The 24,217-nt window shown below is 37.5% G+C and overlaps 1 protein-coding gene across 2 annotated transcripts in view; it reads right to left on the bottom strand.

Annotated features, from left to right (window-relative positions):
• Positions 1-238: 238 nt before the first annotated feature.
• SEC22A (SEC22 homolog A, vesicle trafficking protein) overlaps positions 239-24,217 on the bottom strand; it is a 65,939-nt gene continuing 41,960 nt past the window's right edge. For both annotated transcript variants that reach the window (XM_061193176.1, XM_061193177.1), the window contains exons 6-7: positions 14,480-14,545; positions 239-963 (exon numbers count right to left, since the gene is read on the bottom strand). In XM_061193176.1, coding sequence (XP_061049159.1) covers positions 763-963; positions 14,480-14,545 — 267 coding nt within the window. In that variant the 3' untranslated portion in view covers positions 239-762. The remainder of the gene's footprint in view (positions 964-14,479; positions 14,546-24,217) is intronic.

The raw sequence follows: 24,217 nt of genomic DNA, 5'->3' as shown, positions 1-24,217 counted from the left end.
AATAGCATATGTAACACTCAAGTGATTGAAGTTTGGCAAACAATGGCTATAGCCTAACAAATATTTTTAAAAAGTGATTTCAAAAGAAAGTATAAACATGGCCTAGGAAAGAAACATGTGTCACTGTGTTTTCAATACTTGCAATGCTCCAGGGATGAGCTCACCAGAGCCTTCTCCTACATCGGGTGATTTCCAGAGTTAAGATTCAAGCAAAAATATAAAAGGAAAAAGAACCCATTCCACACCAATCTGGACTTCACAAACTGGTACCATAAATGTGCAAAATCTAATATTTAGCAAGTAATTTGTTTTACACATAAACTTTCCAATTCACTGCAGCATCTTTTTATTTGGTCTACACTAATGCCTCACAAAGGCAAACCCGGGTTGTAGAGCTCCTGCTTAGTTCTCAGAGCAAGTACCACATGTAATTTTTGACTGAACTCTCCAGCCAGGATTCAGGGCTGCTGGCCAAGTCTTCCAATGGCATCTGACTGTTCTTCCACTGCCATGGCCCTGCAGAGAGGTCTCATCTTCTTCTGATTGATAATCTCATGGCCAACATTCTGCTGAGAGGAGTTTGCGTAGCAGGTATGGCATGCTCATAGGCATGCCATGCTGACTTAAAACGAAAAGGACAGCTGCAGAGAAAGACAGCAGAGCTTCTCATTTGTGGTGAACAGTTTCTTCATCACAGTGGTAGTTAAGATATGCTCCCTCCTTTTTCCCCTGAAGCCAAGGCAACACGTCTGAAGGATGGTGTCAGACATCGTAATCAGGAGCCTTGCCCTGGGCTTGCCTCAGCCAGATCTGGAGTGTAACAAATGCTCCCACAGTCACGTGAAAGAAAAGCTGCCAGAGGTTGCGCAGTTCATAGAGATACATGTTGCATAGACAGATTAAGCCAAAAGTCAAAAAAGATTTGACATTCCGCCAGCCGGTGTAGTAGACAAATAAATAACACTGTTGAAAATATAAAAATGAAAGATGATTAGGGTTACAGGAGAAGAAATAGATGCTTCTACTATAAAGCTGTAAAATATGAGAGTGGAAAAGGGAATTTTTCAACTACAGATAAGACAGTGTAATATCTTTAATACACTCAGCTATACACTCAACGTATCTTTAATACACTCTCTATTTAAAAGGGAAATAGGTTTAAGAAATAGGTTTGCATAATCTGGAATCAGAGGAAAAGAGCTATAGAGAACATTTTGGAGACAACATAATCTGAATGTGAATCCTCTATTAGATAATATTGTATCAATGTTAAACTTCTTGGGTGTGATAAAGGTATCATGGTTACGTAGAACGATGTCTTTGTTCTCAAAAGATACATGTTCAAGTTTTTAGAGGTGAAATATCTTGATGTTTGTAACTTATTTTAAAAACAACTGTGCAGGAACTTCTGCTTCTGGGATGATGGAGTTGATGCACTTTCCTCTATTCTTCCCACCAAGTACAACTAAAAACCCTGGACATTATATATCAAGCATAAGATGACTCTGGATGATGAAGAGAAGAAGGCAGATAGGCTAAGGACCTTGAGACCCAGGGAATGACACAGTGGTAAATTACCTTTTTTTTTTTTTTTTTTGCCTCATATATCCCAAACTTGGAGCTGAAGAAGCTGGCAACTAGAAACACCAATGGATAAACACCAACAAAACAAACAAACAAACAAACAAAAAAAACACTCAGTAAAATCTTGTTCTCTCTAGCCAAAAGACCATGAGAGGGGCACCTTTCCAAGACAGAGAACTTTTACATAATAACTATTCTACTCCAGCCAAACACCACCAAAAACAAAACAAAACAAACTAAACCACAACAAACCAAAAAAACCGACAAAAAAACTGTGACCACCCACACCCACCCCATCAAAGCCTATGTGGGGAGCCTATAATGCTCTAAGGAGATGTTCTAACACTCCAGGGCTTCAGAGAAGGCAATTGGGAAGCCAGAACTTTGATTCCCACTGGATGGTAGGAGTCCCTCACTCCAAAAAATAAAAACGCCGCCAAAAAATAAAAACTTAAAATAAATAAATAAATAAAAATGTTTCAAAGAAAGTAAAAATAACCAGGGACAGAGAGGGATATAATGATAAATGGATCGGAGAGACCTTCAAGATGGCAGAGGAGTAAGATGGGGAGATCACCTTCCCTCCCCACAAATACATCAAAAATACATCCACATGTGGAACAACTCCTGCAGAACACCTACTGAACGCTGGCAGAAGACCTCAGACTTCCCAAAAGGCAAGAAACTCCCCACGTACCTGGGTAGAGCAAAAGAAAAAAGAAAAAACAGAGACAAAACAATAGGGACAGGACCTGCACCTCTGGGAGGGAAGAAGGAGGAAAAGTTTCCACACACTAGCAAGCCCCTTCACCCCCCGGAGATGGGGGGGCGGGGGCGGGGGGGAAGCTTCGGAGCCATGGAGAAGAGTGCAGCAATAGGGGTGCAGAGGGCAAAGCAGAGAGATTCCCACACAGAGGATCGGTGCCGACCAGCACTCACCAGCCGGAGAGGCTTGTCTGCTCACCCGCCAGGGTGGGTGGGGGCTGGGAGCTGAGGCTCGGGCTTCAGAGGTCAGATCCCAGGGAGAGGACTGGGGTTGGCTGTGTGAACACAGCCTGAAGGGGGCTAGTGTGCCACAGCTAGCCGGGAGGGAGTCCGGGAAAATGTCTGGAACTGCATAAGAGTCAAGAGACCATTGTTTCGGGGTGCACGAGGAGAGGGGATTCAGAGCACTGCCTAAACGAGCTCCAGAGACAGACGCGAGACGCGGCTATCAGCGCGGACCCCAGAGATGGGCATGAGACACTAAGGCTGCTGCTGCAGCCACCAAGAAGCCTGTGTGCAAGCACAGGTCACTATCCACACCACCCCTCCTGGGAGCCTGTGCAGCCTGCCACTGCCAGGGTCCCGTGATCCAGGGACAACTTCCCCAGGAGAACACATCGTGCACCTCAGGCTGTTGCAATGTCATGCTGGCCTCTGCTGCCGCAGGCTCGCCCTGCATTCTGTACCCCTCCCTCTCCCCGGCCTGAGTGAGCCAGAGCCCCCTAATCAGCTGCTCCTTAAACCCCGTCCTGTCTGAGCAAAGAACAGACGCCCTCAGGTGACCTACATGCAGAGGTGGGGCCAAATCCAAAGCTGAACCCCAGGAGCTGTGCGAACAAAGAAGGGAAAGGGAAATCTCTCCCAGCAGCCTCAGGAGCAGCGGATTAAATTTTCACAATCAACTTGATGCACCCTGCACCTCTGGAATACCTAAACAGAAAACGAATCATTGCAAAATTAAGGCAGTGGACTTTGGGAGCAACTGTAGACCTGGGGTTTGCTTTCTGCATCTAATTTGTTTCTGATCTTACGTTTATCTTAGTTTAGTATTTAGAATTTATGATCATTGGTAGATTTGTTTATTGATTTGGTTGCTCTCTTCCTTTTATTTATATATAGATATATATTTTTTCCTTTTTCTCTTTTTGTGTGTATGTGTATGCTTCTTTGTGTGATTCTGTCTGTATAGCTTTGCTTTTACCATTTGTCCTAGGGTTCTGTCTGTCATCTTTTTTTTTATTTTAGTATAGTTTTTAGTGCTTGTTATCATTGGTGGATTTGTTTTTTGGTTTGGTTGCTCTCTTCTTTCTTTCTTTTTTTTTCATTATTTAAAATTTTTTTAAATTTTTAATAATTCTTTTATTTTAATAACTTAATTTAACTGAATTTTTTCCTTTCTTTCTTTTTTCTCCCTTTTCTTCTGAGCCATGTGGCTGACAGGGTCTTTGTGCTCTGGCTGGGTGTCAGGCCTGTGTCTCTGAGGTGGGAGAGCCGAGTTCAGGACCCTGGTCCACCAGATACCTCCTGGCTCCACATAATATCAAACAGCGAAAGCTCTCCCTGAGATCTCCATTTCAACAATAAGACCCAGCTCCACTCAACGACCAGCAAGCTACAGTGCTGGACACCCTATGCCAAACAACTAGCAAGACAGGAACACAACCCCACCCATTAGCAGAGAGGCTGCCTAAAATCATCATAAGGTCACAGACACCCCAAACACACCACCAGACGTGGTCCTGCCCAGTAGAAAGACAAGATCAAGCCTCCTTCACCAGAAGACAGGAACCAGTCCCCTCCACCAGAAAGCTTACACAACCCACTGAACCAACCTTACCCACTCGGGGCAGACACCAAAAACAACGGGAACTACGTACCTGCAGTCTGTGAAAAGGAGACCCCAAACGCAGTAAGTTAAGCAAAATGAGAAGACAGAGAAACACACAGCAGATGAAGGAGCAAGGCAAAAACCCACCAGACCAAACAAATGAAGAGGAAATAGGCAGTCTATCTGAAAAAGAATTCAGAGTAATGATAGTAAAGATGATCCAAAATCTTGGAAGTAGAATGGAGAAAATACAAGAAACATTTAACAAGGACCTAGAAGAACTAAAGAGCAAACAATGATGAACAACACAATAAATGAAATTAAAAATTCTCTAGAAGGAATCAATAGCAGAATAACTGAAGCAGAAAAATGGATAAGTGACCTGGAAGATAAAATAGTGGAAATAACTACCACAGAGCAGAATAAAGAAAAAAGAATGAAAAGAACTGAGGACAGTTTCAGAGACCTCTGGGACAACATTAAACACACCAATATTTGAATTATAGGGGTCCCAGAAGAAGAAGAGGAAAACCAAAGGACTGAGAAAATATTTGAAGAGATTATAGTTGAAAACTTCCCTAATATGGGAAAGGAAATGGTCAATCAAGTCCAGGAAGCACAGAGAGTCCCATACAGGATAAATCCAAGGAGAAACACGCCAAGACACATATTAATCAAACTATCAAAAATTAAATACAAAGAAAAAATATTAAAAGCAGCAAGGGAAAAACAACAAATAACATATAAGGGAATCCCCATAAGGTTAAGAGCTGACCTTTCAGCAGAAACTCTGCAAGCCAGAAGGGAGTGGCAGGACATATTTACAGTGATGAAAGGGAAAAACCTACAACCAAGATTACTCTATCCAGCAAGGATCTCATTCAGATTCAACGGAGAAATTAAAAACTTTACAGAGAAGCAAAAGCTAAGAGAATTCAGCACCACCAAACCAGCTTTACAACAAATGTTAAAGGAACTTCTCTAGGCAGGAAACACAAGAGAAGGAAAAGACCTACAATACAAACCCAAAACAATTAAGAAAATGGTAATAGGAACATACATATCGATAACTACTTTAAATGTAAATGGATTAAATGCTCCCACTAAAAGACATAGACTGGTTGAATGGATACAAAAACAAAACCCGTACATATGCTGTCTACAAGAGACCCACTTGAGACCTAGGGACCCATACAGACAGAAAGTGAGGGGATGGAAAAAGGTATTACATGCAAATGGAAATCAAAAGAAAACTGGAGTAGCAATTCTCATATCAGACAAAATGGACTTTAAAATAAAGACTATTACAAGAGACAAAGAAGGATACTACATAATGGTCAAGGGATCAATCCAAGAAGAAGATATAACAATTGTAAATATTTATGCATTCAACATAGGGGCACCTCAATACATAAGGCAAATGCTAACAGCCATAAAAGGGGAAATCGACAGTAACACAACCATAGTAGGGGACTTTAACATCCCACTTTCACCAATGGACAGATCATCCAGACAGAAAATTAATAAGGAAACACAAGCTTTAAATGACACAGTAGACCAGGCAGATTTAATTGATATTTATAGGACATTTCATCCAAAAACAACAGAATACACTTTCTTCTCAAGTGCTCATGGAACATTCTCCAGGATAGATCATATCTTGGGTCACAAATCAAGCCTTGGTAAATTTAAGAAAACTGAAATCGTATCATGTATCTTTTCCGACCACAACGCTATGAGACTAGATACCAATTACGGGAAAAAATCTGCAAAAAATAGAAACGCGTGGAGGCTAAACAATACACTACTAAATAACCAAGAGATCACTGAAGAAATCAAAGAGGAAATCAAAAATACTTAGAAACAAATGATAATGAAAACACAATGACCCAAAACCTATGGGATGCAGCAAAAGCAGTTCTAAGAGGGAAGTTTATAGCAATACAATCCTACCTCAAAAAACAAGAAACATCTCAAATAAACAACCTAACCTTACACCTAAAGCAATCAGAGAAAGAAGAACAAAAAAACTCCCAAAGTAAGCAGAAGGAAAGAAATCATAACGATTAATTAGATCAGAAATAAATGAAAAAGAAATGAAGTAAACAATAGCAAAGATCAATAAAACTAAAAGCTGGTTCTTTGAGAAGATAAACATTAATTGATAAACCATTAGCCAGACTCATCAAGAAAAAAAGGGAGAAGACTCAAATCCATAGAATTAGAAATGAAAAAGGAGAAGTAACAACTGACACTGCAGAAATACAAAGGATCATGAGAGATTATACAAGCAACTATATGCCAATAAAATGGACAACCTGGAAGAGATGGACACATTCTTAGAAAAGCACAACCTTCCGAGACTGAACCAGGAAGAAATAAAAAATATATACAGACCAATCACAAGCACTGAAATTGAGACTGTGATTAAAAATCTTCAAACACACAAAAGCCCAGGACCAGATGGCTTCACAGGCGAAATCTATCAAACATTTAGAGAAGAGTTAACACCTGTCCTTCTCAAACTCTTCCAAAATATAGCAGAGGGAGGAACACTCCCAAACTCATGCTACAAGGCCACCATAACCCTGATACCAAAACCAGACAAAGATGTCACAAAGAAAGAAAACTACAGGGCAATATCACTGATGAACACAGATGCAAAAATCCTCAACAAAATACTAGCAAACAGAATCCAACAGCACATTAAAAGAATCATACACCATGATCAAGTGGGGTTTATTCCAGGAATGCAAGGATTCTTCAATATACGCAAATCAATCAACGTGATACACCATATTAACAAATTGAAGGATAAAAACCATACGATCATCTCAATAGATGCAGAAAAAGCTTTCGACAAAATTCAACACCCGCTTATGATAAAAACCCTCCAGAAAGTAAGCATAGAGGAAACTTATCTCAACATAATAAAGGCCATATATGACAAACCCACAGCCAACATCGTTCCCAATGGTGAAAAAATGAAACCATTTCCTCTAAGATCAGGAACAAGACAAGGTTGTCCACTCTCACCACTATTATTCAACATAGTTTTAGAAGTTTTAGCCACAGCAGAGAAGAAATAAAAGGAATCCAAATCGGAAAAGAAGAAGGAAAGCTGTCACTGTTTGCAGATGACATGATACTATACATAGAGAATCCTAAAGATGCCACCAGAAAACTACTAGAGCTAATCAATGAATCTGGTAAAGTAGGATACAAAATTAATGCACAGAAATCTCTTGCATTCCTATACACTAATGATGAAAAATCTGAAAGAGAAATTAAGGAAACACTCCCATTTACCACTGCAACAAAAAGAATAAAATACCTAGGAATAAACCTACCTAAGGAGACAAAACACTTGTATGCAGAAAACTATAAGACACTGATGAAAGGAATTAAAGATGATACAAACAGATGGAGAGATATACCATGTTCCTGGATTGGAAGAATCAACATTGTGAAAATGACTATACCACCCAAAGCAATCTACAGATTCAATGCAATTCCTATCAAACTACCAATGGCATTTTTCACAGAACTAGAACAAAAAATTTCACAATTTGTATGGAAACACAAAAGACCCCGAATAGCCAAAGCAATCTTGAGAAAGAAAAACAGAGCTGGAGGAATCAGGCTCCCGGACTTCAGACTATACTACAAAGCTACAGTAATCAAGACAGTATGGTACTGGCACAAAAACAGAAATAGAGATCAATAGAACAGGACAGAAAGCACAGAGATAAACCCACGCACATATGGACACCTTATTTTTGATAAAGGAGAAAAGAATATACAATGGAGAAAAGACAGCCTCTTCAATAAGTGGTGCTGGGAAAACTGGACAGCTACATGTAAAAGAATGAAATTAGAACACTCCCTAACACCATACACAAAAATAAAGTCAAAATGGATTAAAGACCTAAATGGAAGGCCAGACGCTATAAAACTCTGAGGAAAACATAGGCAGAACACTCTATGACATAAATCACAGAAAGATCCTTTTTGACCCACCTCCTAGAGAAATGGAAATAAAAACACAAATAAACAAATGGGACCTAATGAAACTTAAAAGCTTTTGCACAGCAAAGGAAACCATAAACAAGATGAAAAGACAGCCCTCAGAATGGGAGATAATATTTGGAAATGAAGCAACTGACAAAGGATTAATCTGCAAAATTTACAAGCAGCTCATGCAGCTCAATATCAAAAAAAACAAACAACCCAATACAAAAATGGGCAGAAGACCTAAATAAGCATTTCTCCAAAGAAGACATACAGATGGCCAACAAATACATGAAAAGATGCTCAACATCGTTAATCATTAGAGAAATGCAAATCAAAACTACAATGAGGTATCACCTCACACCAGTCAGAATGGGCATCATCAAAAAATCTAGAAACAATAAATGCTAGAGAGGGTGTGGAGAAAAGGGAACCCTCTTGCACTGTTGGTGGGAATGTAAATTGATACAGCCACTATGGAGAACAGTATGGAGGTTCCTTAAAAAACAAAAAACAGAACTATTGTATGACCCAGCAATCCCACTCCTGGGCATATACCCTGAGAAAGCCATAATTCAAAAAGATATATATGTACCACAATGTTCATTGCAGCACTATTTACAATAGCCAGGACATGGAAGCAACCTAAATGTCCATCAAGAGATGAATGGATAAAGAAGATGTAGCACATATATACAATGGAATATTACTCAGCCATAAAAAGAAACGAAATTGAGTTATTTGTAGTGAGGTGGATGGACCTAGAGTCTGTCATACAGAGTGAAGTAAGTCAGAAAGAGAAAAACAAATACCGTATGCTAACACATATATATGGAATCTAAAAAAAAAAACAAGCTTCTGAAGAACCTAGGGGCAGGACAGGAATAAAGACGCAGACGTAGAGAATGGACTTGAGGACATGGGGCGGGGGAAGGGTAAGCTGGGACGAAGTGAGAGAGTGGCATGGACATATATACACTACCAAATGTAAAATAGATAGCTAGTGGGAAGCAGCAGCATGGCACAGGGAGATCAGCTCGGTGCTTTGTGACCACCTACAGGGGTGGGATAGGGAGGAAGGGAGGGAGACGCAAGAGGGAGGAGATATGGGGATATGTGTATATGTATAGCTGATTCACTTTGCTATAAAACAGAAACTAACACACCATTGTAAAGCAATTATACTGCAATAAAGATGTTAAAAAAATGATAAATGGATCAATCAACCAAGAAGATACAGCAATCCTAAATGTGTATCAACCAAACAACAGAACTGCAAAAACTGATAGAACTCAAATGAGAAATACACAATTATAGTTGAAAAATTCAATACTCCTCTCTCAGCAATTGATAGAACTAGCCAGAAAATCAGCAAGGAGACATAAAAACTGAACAATGCCATCAACCAACAGAACCTAATCAAAATTTATAGAACACCCACTCAACAACAGCAGAATACACATTCTGTTCAAGTGCCCAAGGAACATATACCAAGACAGACCATATTCTGGGCCACAGAACAAACCTCAACAAATGTAAAATAACTGAAATCACACGGAATATGTTCTCAAACTACAATGGAATCAAACTAGAAATCAATACTGGAAAGAAAACCAGAAAATATCCAAACACTTGGAAACTAAGCAACACAATTCTAAATAATCCATAGGCCAAAGAGGAAATACCAGGGAAAAAATTTTTAAATACACTGAATTAAATGAAAATGAAAATACAACAGCTCAAAATTTATGGAACACAGCTAATGAAGTGCTAAGAGGGAAATCTGTAACACTAAATGTATACATTACAAAAGAGAAAATTCTCAAATCAAATCATCTAAGCTCCCACCTCAAGAACCTAGAAAAAGAGCCAAATAGACCCAAAGCAAGCATGAGGAAAGAAATAATAAAGTGCAGAAATCAATCAAATAGAAAATAGGAAAAAACCAATAAAACAAGAGCAGGCTCTGTGAAAAGATCAATGAAATTAACAAGTAAGACAGATAAAAAGAGAAGATACAAATGATCAATATGAGGACTGAAACAGGAAATATCACTACATAGCCTACAGACATCAAAAGGATAGTAAGGGAATACTATAACCATTCGACACACAAATTTGATAACCTAAGTGAAATGGACCACTTCTTCATAAAACACAAACCACCATAATTCACCCATTATAAAACATTATTTGAATAGCTCTATAACTATTAAGAAAATTGAATTTAAGACTTATTAAATAGCTGAAGTAATCAAAACTATACGGTACTGGCAGAGGGACAGACACAGATCGATGGAACAGATACAGAGCCCAGAAAAAGACCCACATAAACATGCCCAACTGATTTTTTTTTAATGCAAAAGCAATTCAGTACAGGAAAAAAAAAAGGAAAAATTGAAAAATTAAACTTCATAAAAATTTTAAATGCTTGATCTGCAGAAGACTCTTTTAAGAGGATGAAAAGACAAGCTAAGACTGGGAGAAGATATTTGCAAACTACGTATCTGACAAATGACTAATATCTGGAATATATAAAGAACTCTCAAACTCAACAGTTTAAGACAATCTCATTAGAAAATAGGCAAAAGACGTGAACAGACATTTCACCCAAGATGATACACAGATGACAAATAAGCACATAAAATTATTTTCAACATCATTAGCCACTAGGAAAATGCAAATTAAAACCACAATGAGATATCATTACATACCTATCAGAATGGCTAAAATATTAATAAAAAATAGAGACAACACCAAATGCCGATAAGGATGCAGAAAAACTGGATCACTCACACAATGCTGTTGGGAATGTAAAATGGTACACTATTCTGGAAAACAGTTTGTCTCTTAATAAGCATGCAACTACTATGCACTACCACATAACCCAGCAACTGCACTTCTGGGCATTTATCTCAGAGAAATGAAGACTTTTTGTTCACACAAAAGCCTGTACATGAAGGTTTATAGCAGCTTTATTTATAATAGCCAAAAACTAGAAACAACTCAGATGTCCTTCAAATGAGTGACTGATCAAACTGTGGTACAGCCATACCATGGAATATAATTCAGCAATAAAAAGGAACAAACCATTGACACATCCAACAACTTGGATAAATCTCCAGAGAATTATGCTGAGTAAAAAATGCCAATCACAAAAGGTTACATACTATATGATTCCATTCATATAACATACTCAAAATGAGAAAATTATATTAATGGAGAACACACTAGTTGCTGCCAGAGATTAAGGAGGGGTTAGGGCAGGAGGGAACTATAAAAGGCAACATGAGGAGTCTTTATGGTGATAGGACTGTTATATATCTTAACTGCATCAATATCCATATCCTGTTGTGATACTGTATTATAGCTTTGCAAGATGGAACATTGAGGGGAAGCAGGTAAACATTATACAGGCGCTCTCTTATGACTCCACATGAGTCTAATTATCTCAAAATAAAAAGTTTAATAAGAAAAACAACTTTATACATTCATTTTATCTGCAACTTACATTATAAACAACAAATATACACACTATATGCACAAACATACAAAGAGAGAATGAGATAAAGTGCTGCAAAATGTTAACAATTCGTGATTCTAGGTGTACCAGTTTCTCAACTTTTCTGTAAGTCTGAAGGTTTTCAAAATAAAACACTGAAGGAAAAGTAATAGTCTCTAGTTTCTTCAGACTTCCTCTGATTTCCTATTTTATCTTTTTTTTTAGGTCATGCCACATGGCTTGCAGGATGTTAGTTTCCCGACCAGGGATCGAATCCATGCCCCCTGCAGTGGAAGCGTGGAGTCCTAACCACTGGACCACCAGGGAATTCCCTGATTTCCTATTTTAAATGCTCCATATCAAGATCATCTCTATCTGGCTGAACGCTGTGATTCCATAAGTACCCATGGCCTGGAGGAAAAGGCAACAAACCATGTAGTAGTGGCCTTTGAGGTCTGAACTGACGGAGATGAAAAAATATCCTGACAATTGGAGATAGACTATGTTATATGGTAAAATGTAATCACTTAGTTTTTACTGTGGGAAAAAGAACATTATTATCACTCTGCTCAGCATATTTGGAAAGCATGCAGTTTCATGCCTGTCAATATGAAGGAAATTGGTTTTTTGATTTTCTTTTTTAAAGCATGAATTTGTTTATTTTTCTCAAGTTAAAAGGTCACCTGGGTGACACTGCTCCACCATGAGGCAACTCTAAAAATCTGAGAAAGGTAACAGAGGTGTGCCTATCTATAGGCAAGAGCACTGGTTCTGGAGTCGCCTGGGTTCAAGTCACTGACTGGCTGTAAGAACTGTCTAGGCTTCAGTGAAAAATGGTGATAATAATAGGATTAGTGTGGGGCTTACTTTGAGGATTTAATGGTACAAGGAAAGCAAAGGGCTTAGCACAACGCAAGAGCTCAACACATTTTCGCATTATTATTAGAATTTAAAATTATTTCATTAAGGCAAAACAGATAAAAGTATATTTTATAAGAATCATTCAGGAAATTATTTTAAAGTTAATATTTACCTCACACTGTTTTAGAATCATATGAAATAATGCATATAAAAGTTATTAAATTATAACTTTATAGCATTATAAAAATCATGTAAATATAGGAATTTTGCTTAGAGACAGCATGATATAGTGGAATGAATATGACACTGAAAATCAGAAGACTCAGAGTTCTGACTCTACCACTTAATGGCTATGTGACCTCAGGATAGTACTGAAACTGTCTCAGATTTCTCCTTTTCAAAAATGAGGATATATACCCTGTGTGATAGGACTGTAGAGATTAAAGTAGAAAATCTACATAAGAATATTTCATAAAATTAAAGTACTTGTGACATCAACGAATACAAGCTTTCACATTTCCTGCATGAAATGTCATTAATTAAATTCAATCTGCCTAATTTTACAGGAAAAATTTCTGAAGCTAATATAAATGATTAAGAAAAATTAGGGGACTGAAAAAAAAATGGTGCTGGGACTGCTCCGGCGGCCCAGTGGTTAAGACTCTGCGCTCCCAATGCAGGGGGCCCAGGTTCGATCCTTGGTCAGGGAACTAGATCCCGCATGCCGCAACTAAGAGACCACATGCTGCAACTTTAAAGATCCTGTGTGCCGCAACTAAGACCTGGAGCAGCCAAATAAATAAATAAATACATATATTTTAAAATGTGGTCACTGAAACTAAAATTTCTAATATGTCTTTACATAAAAGTCAAATGCATATATTTAAAATATTTCCTGGGACTTCCCTGGTGGTCCAGTGGTTAAGACTCTGTGCTCCCAATGCAGGGGCCACGGGTTCGATCCCTGGTCGGGAAAGTAAGATCCCGCATGCCGCACAGCGCGGTCAAAAAAAAGTGTATATGTATTTCATATATATATATATATATATATATATATATATATATATATATGTATATGTATATATGTATATTTATTTCCCTAAAGACTTCTACCGAGTTTTAGGTAGCCTTTTATTTGCAGTCCTGAATCTTTCTAATGTTTTTCTATGCAAGACAGAGAAATGTGTCACTTATAAAAGTTAGGTCAAAATGCCTTGTTTGCTCTAACGTGTTTTAGCAAAGACATTCTTGAATCTGGGTAATTGGCATGGTTACCTCTCCCTTCCCTAACACACCTGTGCTTCCTCTGTTCTCGGAAATGGGAGTACGTATCTCCCTATCACTCAAGTACAAAACCTCCTCCCTCCTAAAGTCTCAGATCTATTCTGTCTTTGAGTCCTAGTGAGTCTTCCTTCTCAGCGTCCTTTCTTTTCCTATCCCTACTGCCATTACCATTAGTTTGGGCTTTCATTACCTTCTGCCTCTCAACTCATTTTCTTGCTTATAGTCTCTCGGCTCTGACAATCCATCCTACTCATCAGTGCTAAATTAAATATCCTAAAAGCCTGCTTTTGCTGTTCCCTCTTCAAAGACTTTCCCCAAAGTACAAAATCCTCAACCTGGAGTAAAAGCAGAGCCTGGAAGCTAAACAATAAGTCACCAGAATATCTAGAAGTATAGTCTTTATTGCCATAGGCTGAGGACCTGCCGCCAATGAAGCCCCAGCACAGGAGAGGGCTAACACTGAGTTCACTGGGATCTATGTCCATTCAAAAGGGTCACAAAGCTAACAGAGGCTCAAATTTTAAAAAGGAGCAAAGAACTCAGAAATTATTTTTATTTATTTAAAGTGCACAAGAAATTATTAGAATTGATACCTGAAACAAGCAATAATGGGAAAGTGTTTCTTAAAATCGGAGAGAACCTACCTGGTAAAGGCAGGCTGCTGTTCCAAGGAAAAATGCAACAATGTAATTAAAATCCTCACCATCACTCTGCAAAAACAAAATAAAAATTACTTTTTTTTCTGGTGCAAGCCCATTTCCAAAAACAATCCATTGGGATAGGATATGACAACATTTACGCACAAATGGTCAAAATATTCAAAAGTGGCATATAAAAATTCTCAAGAGTCCTAAAATAGAAACATAAAATACATTATAAGAACCAGGGAGTGTGAGGTAGAGGAAGGCTACCAGTCTTCCTCCATGTCTGGGCCTCCCCATCAGTTATATCTTATCCAAGAGAAGATGAAAGCCAATGGAAACAAATTTCCATGTAATGTAAAAAGGGCCGCTTCTCACTACTAAAGAAACCAAATAAAAATGTACAACACCCCAGGGACTTCCTTGGCGGTGCAGTGGTTTAAGAATCCGCCTGCCAGTGCAGGGGACATGGGTTTGATCCCTGGTCCGGGAAGATCCCACATGCTGCGGAGCAACTAAGCCCATGTGCCACAACTACTGAGCCTGCGCTCTAGAGCCTGTGAGCCACAACTATTGAGCCCATGTGCCACAATTACTGAAGCCCGTGTGCCTACAGCCCGTGCTCCGCAACAAGAGAAGCCACTGCAATGAGAAGCCCATGCACCGCAATGAAGAGTAGCCCCTGCTCGCCACAGCTAGAGAAAGCCTGCATGCAGCAAATGGAGACCCAACGCAGCCAAAAATAAATTAATTAATTAATTAAAAAAAAAAAGTACAACACTCCAGTGGCCTATAAAGTTAAGCCTGCTTGCTAGGATTACTATTTGACTCAAATAAATATTGACAAACTTTACCATCCAGTAAGCACATTACAGAACTGTCTAATAAAGTCTTTGGCATGATTTAAAAAAAAAAAAAAAAGACAACCAAAACTGAAAAGCTACTGTCCACTAGAGTGTGCTAAATCTCAATGAGGAAATTCAGTCATACATGCTATGCTAGAAAAAAAACCACCCAGAGGAAAAACAGAGATAGATTATTCATAGAGTATTTCTTTTAAAAGAAAACTAATAGAGACATGTAACAAACCCTTTTTTTCTATTCCTTTTTGATTCCTCTTAAATATCTATATTTATCATTTCTTTCAATGTTTTTATGAAGTAGAACATAAAGCCCAGGCAGGAGCATCAAATTTCTTTCTTCTAGGTAGAAACATTAAATTTGGCCCTTATTTTAGAAAAAAATCTCTTTATACAATAAAAATTTCCAGAAGACATGGGAGTGTCTCTCACGACCATGTCTTCAGGAAATAATATAAAGAGAAAATTGCTTTTCCATTTGCTACTGGACAACAGAAGTGCCTGTAAGGCAGAGGGAGAGGGGCTTATCCTAGTGAGGATCTTAAAATAGAAACCATTAATCTGTCTGGGATGGTTAGGCCAGTTCAATCCCAGAGGCAGGGAAGGTCAACACAAAACCCTTCTACTTTAATGATTCTAAGACTTTTAAATAAGTTCTGCTTGATTGTTTTTTCTTCAGTCCATTAAATGATCTTGTTTGATTATAAAAGTTCACGTTCATTGGAGAGAATCTGAAACAGAATGTTACAAATAAGAAACTCGTATAGTCCATAATACTACAACTTTGGGAGAATTACTGTTAACCATTTAGGTACTTCCTTCCAATCCTTTCTGTACAAAAATATATGTACATTAAAAAAATGGAATCATAGTTTTACATACTGCTTTCTAGTACTTCACACTATATCATAAACATGTTCTCAAAATACTAAATATTTCTCAACTACTTAATTTGTAATAATTATATAACCTTTAACTGTGGGACTATATAATAATTTAATTACTATCTTACAGTTGAATACTGTATTTTCCCTAAATTTACACTATCACTTTATAACTCTCTTAATTGCCTTTGGAACACTTAAAAGCATGTTTCTGGACTCAACCAGATCTCGGTTCAAATCTCTACTTGTTAGCTGTATGATCATGGACTATTTATTTAACTTCAATTCCCTTTTTTGAAAATAAAAGTTGTAGAGATTCAATGAAATAACACTGGCAAAAATATAACAGTAACTGACACACAGTAAGTATTCAAAAACATTCTCTAACTTCTCTTTCCCAGAGGTTACTGTCTGCATCATTCATCAGATAATTAGGATTACCTTTCAATATTGTTTAAATCTCTAATGTACTGGCCTTGTCTTCTCAATGAGATCCTAACCTTCCTTTAGGGCAGAAACTAAATCTTAACTACTTGCATGAAACTGTGCACATAGTAGGAATCCAACAAATGCATGACAAATTGAGTTCAGCTTTGAAAAATCTTTATTTCCCCTTGCTAAAGAGAATATCTATAAACATATTCTTCCATTCAATAAATAGTCATTCATTAAACACTTATGGGCCAAGTACTGTGTTACTAGACCAAGGACAGAAAACAAGTCAACACCAACTCAAGAAGCTCAACTCTAACCAGGAAGGCAGATACAAAGAACAACAATTCCCACCTGAAGTGGTAACTGATGGGATAGGAGTGTGTACAGGGTACTAAGGGAGCCTACTGGAGACACATTTAATTCTACCTGGAGAAAAAAAGGATCAGGGAAGGTTTGGCACAGAAAATAAAGCTTAATTTGCATCTTGAAGGACAGACTAGTAGACAAGGTAGGAAGAGAATTCCAGGCAAAGGGAGTAGCTTGTGCAGTTTCAAGAAGGAAGAGGCTAGGCTGACTCCAAGGTCTCCTATTCAGGCAACATTTAAATGATACCATTCACCAAGTTGGGGATATAGGAGGAAAAGTAGGTCTGAGAGCAGAAAAAACTGAGTTCATTTTGGACAAGGTATTTTGCAGTTGCTAGTGACATATCCAAATAATTATGTTTAGTAGACATTTAAGTCAGCTTCAGGGAACAGTTTAACCTAGAGCTCTAGTTTAGTTGTCATATATTTAAATAGTAGTTAAATGAAATAAAGGACTATGACAACCAAATGCAAAGCTTAATTCTCGATTGGCTGATAGACTGGAGAGAGAAAAAAGTATATATAAAGGATATTCGGGGTCAATTTTGAATTGTGAAATTTGAATATAGATTTTATATTAGCTAATACTGCACTGATCTTCAATGTCTTTGGTGTAAGAATGGTATTGTGATTATGCAGGTGAATGTCCTAGTCCTTAAGACAGACATACTGAATAATTTTGGAATAAAATGTCATAATACCTACAACTTTACTTTCCAATGGTTCAGGAAAAAAAGAAAAGAAAGAGATAAAGGAAGAAAGGTAGGTATGTATACAGGTAGATGTTAATTGTATTTTTTTTTAAACCTTTCTGTAAGTTTGAATTCTTTCAAAATAAACTGTTGTGTGGTGGGGGAAAACAGGGATACAAATGAAAATAAAAATGCTATGCAGTCATTAAAAAGAATCTCTACATACTGCTATGAAATGATCTACACATTGTCAGGTGGAAAAAGATGCAAATCACTATGAACTGTATACCGCCATTTATAAAGGAATAATTTTAAAAGAATAATTATATAAGTAAATATATAAATACATATGTATTAGCATATGCACATAATCGCTCTAGAAGGATACACCAGTGGTTGACTCTGGGGAGGAGAAATGGGAAGAGAATTACTTACTGTGAAAATTAAAGGCTTTGAAATTTACCACGTACACATTTTACTGTGTGTATGCATGACTGTGGATATTTGTGGATATACATGTATTAACTCTAAGTTATGAAAATATCCAAGGAGAAGGTATAGAGTTAGAAGAATATAAAGCCCAGGACATGACACAAACGCTATTTAAAGGACAGGTGGGGGCTTCCCTGGTGGCACAGTGGTTGAGAATCTGCCTGCCAATGCAGGGGACACAGGTTTGAGCCCTGGTCTGGGAAGATCCCACGTGCCGCGGAGCAACTGGGCCCGTGAGCCACAACTACTGAGCCTGCACGTCTGGAGCCTGTGCTCCGCAACAAGAGAGGCCGCGATAGTGAGAGGCCCGCGCACCGCGATGAAGAGTGGCCCCTGCTCACTGCAACTAGAGAAAGCCCTCGCACAGAAACAAAGACCCAAAAACAGCCAAAAATAAATAACTAACTAAATAAATTAAAGGACAGGTGGAGGAAGAAAATTTACCAAATAAACTGAGGAACAAGAAGAGATAGGAAAAAAATACAACAGGAGAAAATTGTTTCACAGAACTGAAGGAATGAGATAATGTCAAGAAGAAAAATGTAACACATCAAACTATTAATAGTGATCTGTTTCATTTGCTTCTAAGTTTTCTAAAATAAACATTATTTTTGAATTTAAACAATGAGTTATTTTCAAAAGGAAGAACTGAACAGTGTGTGAGATGAGACAGAGAGGACACACCAAACAAGGCCTCAAGAGTGGCTGCAATATTTAGCAACCAGAAGGACACTGGTGAACTTAATGGTCGATGTTTGAAAGAATTATGAGGGTGGAAAGAGATCACAGTAAACTAAGAGAACAGAGGTAAGGGAACGGGGGCAACAGGCATAGCCTATGCTTTCAAAATATTAGAAGGGAACATACATCAAGAGGTTTTTTTAGGGTTTTTTGTTCGTTTTTTAAAGATCAGCAGGCTATAACATATTTATGAGCTGAGAGAACAGAGCCAGTGGAGAGGAAGCAGATGAAAAACAGATGAATAGCTAGAGGTTGGGGAAACATGGGGCAGAGGTTTAGAGAATGGACAGAAGTGGGAGTTGGGTGGGTGCAGGGTGGACACGAGAAGGGATAAAGGTGGGGTGGGGAAGGAAGGGCTGAGGTAAGGAGTTCAAATTTTTAAAAATCACATTCACCTTCAGAGGATGCTAGATTACCAATATTGCTTGAAAAATAACAAATAAAGGGAAAGAATTTTTTTTAAGGTGAGGATAAAGAGGTAAGCAGAAGTTTCATATAATAGCCATACAATGTATTAGAATGATACTATTTAAATGTTTGTAATAATTGGGAAAAATTCACTTTTTAATCTTAGGTGAAAAGAAGGACACAAAGTTACATAATGGATATGATATGTATATATACGGTATATATTAATAAAATAAGAAAATTTGGGATTTTTCTTTTCTTCTTTATACATTTTCCCCCAATTCTTTAACAATGAGCATAGAACTCAGGAAAAATACATTTATTTTTTTAGAAGAAAGCAAGCAATGCATCTTAGCATAGATATTACGCTACTAAATAAATCCAAACTTCCAGTGAGCTTTAATAGGTATGTAATTTCTTTAAAAGGTAGTAACAAATCTACTGGAAATAAAGAACTCAAGGAATAAAAGCAAGTTGATTACTTTTAGTTGTAGTATCCATTACAAACACTTTTAGAATCAGAGAGTCTTAGAACCTTAGTACTGAAGTGGTCCTTGAGCCTATGTAGTCTAAAACTTTCCTCTTGCAGAATAGAAAAATGAGATCCAAGAAGGTAAAATAACCAATCTAAGGTCACAAACTTAGTTAACTGGCAGATGGGACCCAGGTATTCTGACTTCCAGGTCAGCATGTCTACTGCTGTATCAGAATATTCAAATTTTTTCCTAATGTACCACATGCGAATTACTTCTAGGTTGGCATCAGCTTAATTAAGATCATTGCTTCAAGCCTGATCCTTAAAGGAACACAGGAAAAATAAACCCAATGTGATAAAAGCTTATACATTTGTGAGGTGTCAATTCACAATAAACTTATTAACATCTCTAAACTCAGAACAAAGTATGGAAATGAGTGAAAATAATCTAATTTACACATTACTGTGAACACCAAATCAAATTTACCAACTTAATAAAAAAAAACTGTATTCATCCTAAACCTCCTCAGTCTGAACTCAGATACCAAAGAAAAACTTCAGCACTACACATTTTAATAAATCCCTCCTTATCACCCTAAGAGGCAGTTATTAATCTAGAAGAAACAAACTTGTGCTGAATCTTCAAACAACATTATACAGGAATGTTGGTTCATGTGGGTTCTGAAATTTAAATGTGCCTCAGGCACCAAGCTACATGCTAGAAGATAAACGTGGCAATCGTTTTTAGCATTTGAGAAGAGTATTTAGAATTCACAGCCTTAAGAAAGCAAACTTTAAATTAATATCGATATAATGCTCACACTCAGGAAATACACTACACATTTTCAGCTAGATCTAAAAATATGATCCCCAAATAAATCCTTTGCTCTTAAATCAAGTATTAAAGAAATGTTGAGGCCACTTAATTTAGGTACTGTCTTTCCACCTCCTCTATCACCACCATGATCTATCTGAGTTAACACCAATACAGGTAACTTCAGAACAGATAAAAGTTTAAGCCCCACGTCCTGGATTTTGCATTCAAGTCTACACAGCAGACTACCTCAAAAAGATCTACTTCACTGACCAAAAATTATCTATAGCGACTCTAGAGATTATTCCTAACACAAAGTACAATGATGAACCAGAGAGAAGGCTAAGAGTATGTCTTAAGATCAATGGCTTTAGTGAGAATAAAAAGGACCTTTTAACCAGTACAAGTCATGAACAATGATAAAATAGGTGCTAATGCGGGAAAATTAAAAGGGAGAGAACTCAGGTCCCTAATTTTGTGTATATCTTCTTTCAGGTTAATTCAAGCTATAAAGGATGTACTTGCTGAAATTAATCTAGTTTGCACCCCTAATCCTATCCTGCTAAGAGGTCTAAGTTTATCACAGTGCCCTCTGCATTCTGACGTTCATCTCCATTTGTTTGCCTATGGTCCATTCCATCTTTTAGGACACGGAAGCCAACACTACATAGTACTTCCTCATTATTCTCATAACAAGACAAGGAAACATATCTCCAAGCACCAGTCACTTACCAGAACATTCTCTCTATGCAGATATAAAATCCCCAATAACTGGAACAATGGGATCTCTACTTTTGGTCCAGTGAATTTCCAAAAGCAGTACTTCTCATTTAGGTGAGAGGATCAGAATTTGCTGGAAAATACCTTAAAACTACCTATGAGTGACAAAGTACCTGTGGACTACATTCCCCCAACTTTGCACTCTTGTTTCCTCAGTGCTCTCTTAAAGCATCACTGTTTTAGGAACCTCAACTGTTGATGAGTTGATAAGTGTATGTGGGTTACGGCAGAACAAAGATTTAAAACAATGCTAAGAGAACAACATAACCAGGTGCCCCTAGTTCCCAGATAGCTAAAAATCCCATATTGACCAATTTACAGTTCCCTGGGTCAAGTGAGAAAGCAGTGCTGTTGGGGTGCATTTAGTCTAGGACGACAGTGAAAAAGAAAGAATTCTGTATCAACCATCAGAAAGGCACATCTTCAAAGATACAAGCATCCAGAGAGTGCCCAAATTATAAATGATCTACTAATGAAAAAGACCACTCTAACCTTTTCCCCATTCATAATGTACCCCATGCTGCTTTCACACCCTACCACCAGTTTTAAGGAACTATTTAAAACAAACAAACAAACAAAAAAAAAAAACCCTTGAAGCTTCTAGAGAAATTGTAGACTCTAAGACAGAGGCAAGAAGCATATATGTGTGTGTGTGTGTGTGTGTGTGTGTATGTATGTGTGTGTGAATAGACTGCTATCTTTAGAGCAGTTTTAGGTTTACAGAAAATTAAGCAGATGGTACAGAGTTCCCATATAACCATTCTTTCCCCTACCCAGTTTCCTCTATCATTAACATCTTGCATTAATGTAGTACAACTGATGAGCCAATAGTGACATACTATTATTAATTAAAGTCCATGGTTTACATTAGGGCCCACTCTGTGTTGTACGTTCTATCGCTTTTGACAAATGTATAATGACATAACCACTATTACAGTAACATACAGAACAGATTCAGTGCCCTAAAATCTCATGCTCCTACTATTTATCCCTTCCTCTCTCCCTGCAAATCTTTTCATTTACTGTCTTTAGAGTTTTGCCTTTTTCAAAATGTCATACAGTTGGAATCATATAGTATATGGTTTTTTCAAACTGGCTTCTTTCATTAAGCAATATGAACTTAAGGTTTAGCCATGTCTTTTTCTGGCTTGATAGCTCACTTTTTATATATTACTGAGTAATATTCCATTGTACGGATTGCTGAAGTTTGTTTATCCATTCACTTTTTTTTTAAATGATGGATTTATTTGGGTGTATTCTGCCTCTTTTTTTTTTTTGGCCACGCCACATGGCGTGTGGGACCTTAGTTCCCCGACCAGGGATTGAACCCACGCCCCCTACATTGGAAGCACGGAGTCTTAACCACTGGACCATCAGGGAAGTCCCTATCCACTCACCTTTTGAAGGGCATCTTAATTGCGTCCAGCTTTTGAAATTACAAATAAAGCTGATATAAACATTCATGCGCAAGTTTTTGTGTGGATGTAAGTTTTCTACTCATTTGGGTATATAATACCCAGAAGCATGACTGCTAGATCATATGATAAGTCCATGTTCAGCTTTGTGTGAAACAGCCAAACTGTCTTCCAAAGTGACTGTACGATTTTGATTTCCCATCAGCAATGAATGAGAGTTCCTATTGTTCCATTTCCTCATCGGCATTTGGTATTATCAGTTTTTTGGATTTTGCCATTCTAATAGATGTTCAGTGGTATGTTACTGCTGTTTCAATTTTCATTATCTTAATGACATATGATGTTGAGCATCTTTGTATATGCTTATTTGCCTCTTGTATATCTACTTTGTTAAGGTGTCTGTTCAGTTCTTTAGCCCATTTTTTAATTGGGTTGTTTGCTTTCTTCAGTTTTAGAGTTTTTGTATATTTTAGATACAAGCCCTTGTCAGATGTGTTTTGCAAATATTTTAATATTTTCTTCTAGCTTATGGCTTATCTTTTTCATTCCCTTAAAAATGTCCTTTGCAGTTTTAAAATTGAGTCCAACTTACCAATTTTTTCTCTCATGGATCATGCTTTTGGTATTGATCTAAAAATTCAACACCACACCCATGGTCACCTAGGTTTTCTCCTGTTACCTTTTATAAGTTTTATAGTTTTGTGTTTTACATTTAGGTCTGTGATCCATTTTGAGTTAACTTTTTTGTAAAAGGTGTAAGATCTGTGTCTAGCTTCTTTTTTTTTTTTTTTTGCACGTGGATGTGCAGCTGTCCAGCACCATTCGTTGAAAATAAAATTTTCTCCACTGAATTGCTTTTGTTGCTTTGTCAAAGATCAGTTGATTATATTTGTGTGGGTCTATTTCTAGGCTCTCTATTCTGTTCCATTGGCTAAATTATTTGTCTATTCTTTTGTCAGTAGCACACTGTCTTAATTATAGCTTAACAGTAAGTCTTGAGATTGGATAGCATCAGTCCTCTGACTTTGTTTTCTTCAGTATTGTGCTGGTTATTCTGGGTCTTTTGCCTTTCCATATAAACTTTAAAATCACTTTGTCAGTATCCACAAAATAACTTGCTGGGATTTTGATTAGGATTGTGTTGAATCTACAGATCAAGTTGAGAAGAACCAACATCCTAACAATTTTGAGTCTTCCTATCCATGAACATGGTAGACCTTCTTTTATTTCTTTTATCAGAGTTTTATGGTTTCCCCATATAGATCTTCTATGTATTTTGCTAGATTTATTCTTAAGTGTCTCATTTTGGGGGGGGGGTGCCAATATAAATGGAGTTGTAATTTTAATTTCAAATTTCAATTGTTCCCTGCTGATATATAA

Source organism: Eubalaena glacialis, chromosome 6 (genome assembly GCF_028564815.1).
Source record: "Eubalaena glacialis isolate mEubGla1 chromosome 6, mEubGla1.1.hap2.+ XY, whole genome shotgun sequence".
Taxonomy (NCBI): domain Eukaryota; kingdom Metazoa; phylum Chordata; class Mammalia; order Artiodactyla; family Balaenidae; genus Eubalaena; species Eubalaena glacialis.
This window is presented reverse-complemented; position numbering and strand designations above follow the sequence as displayed.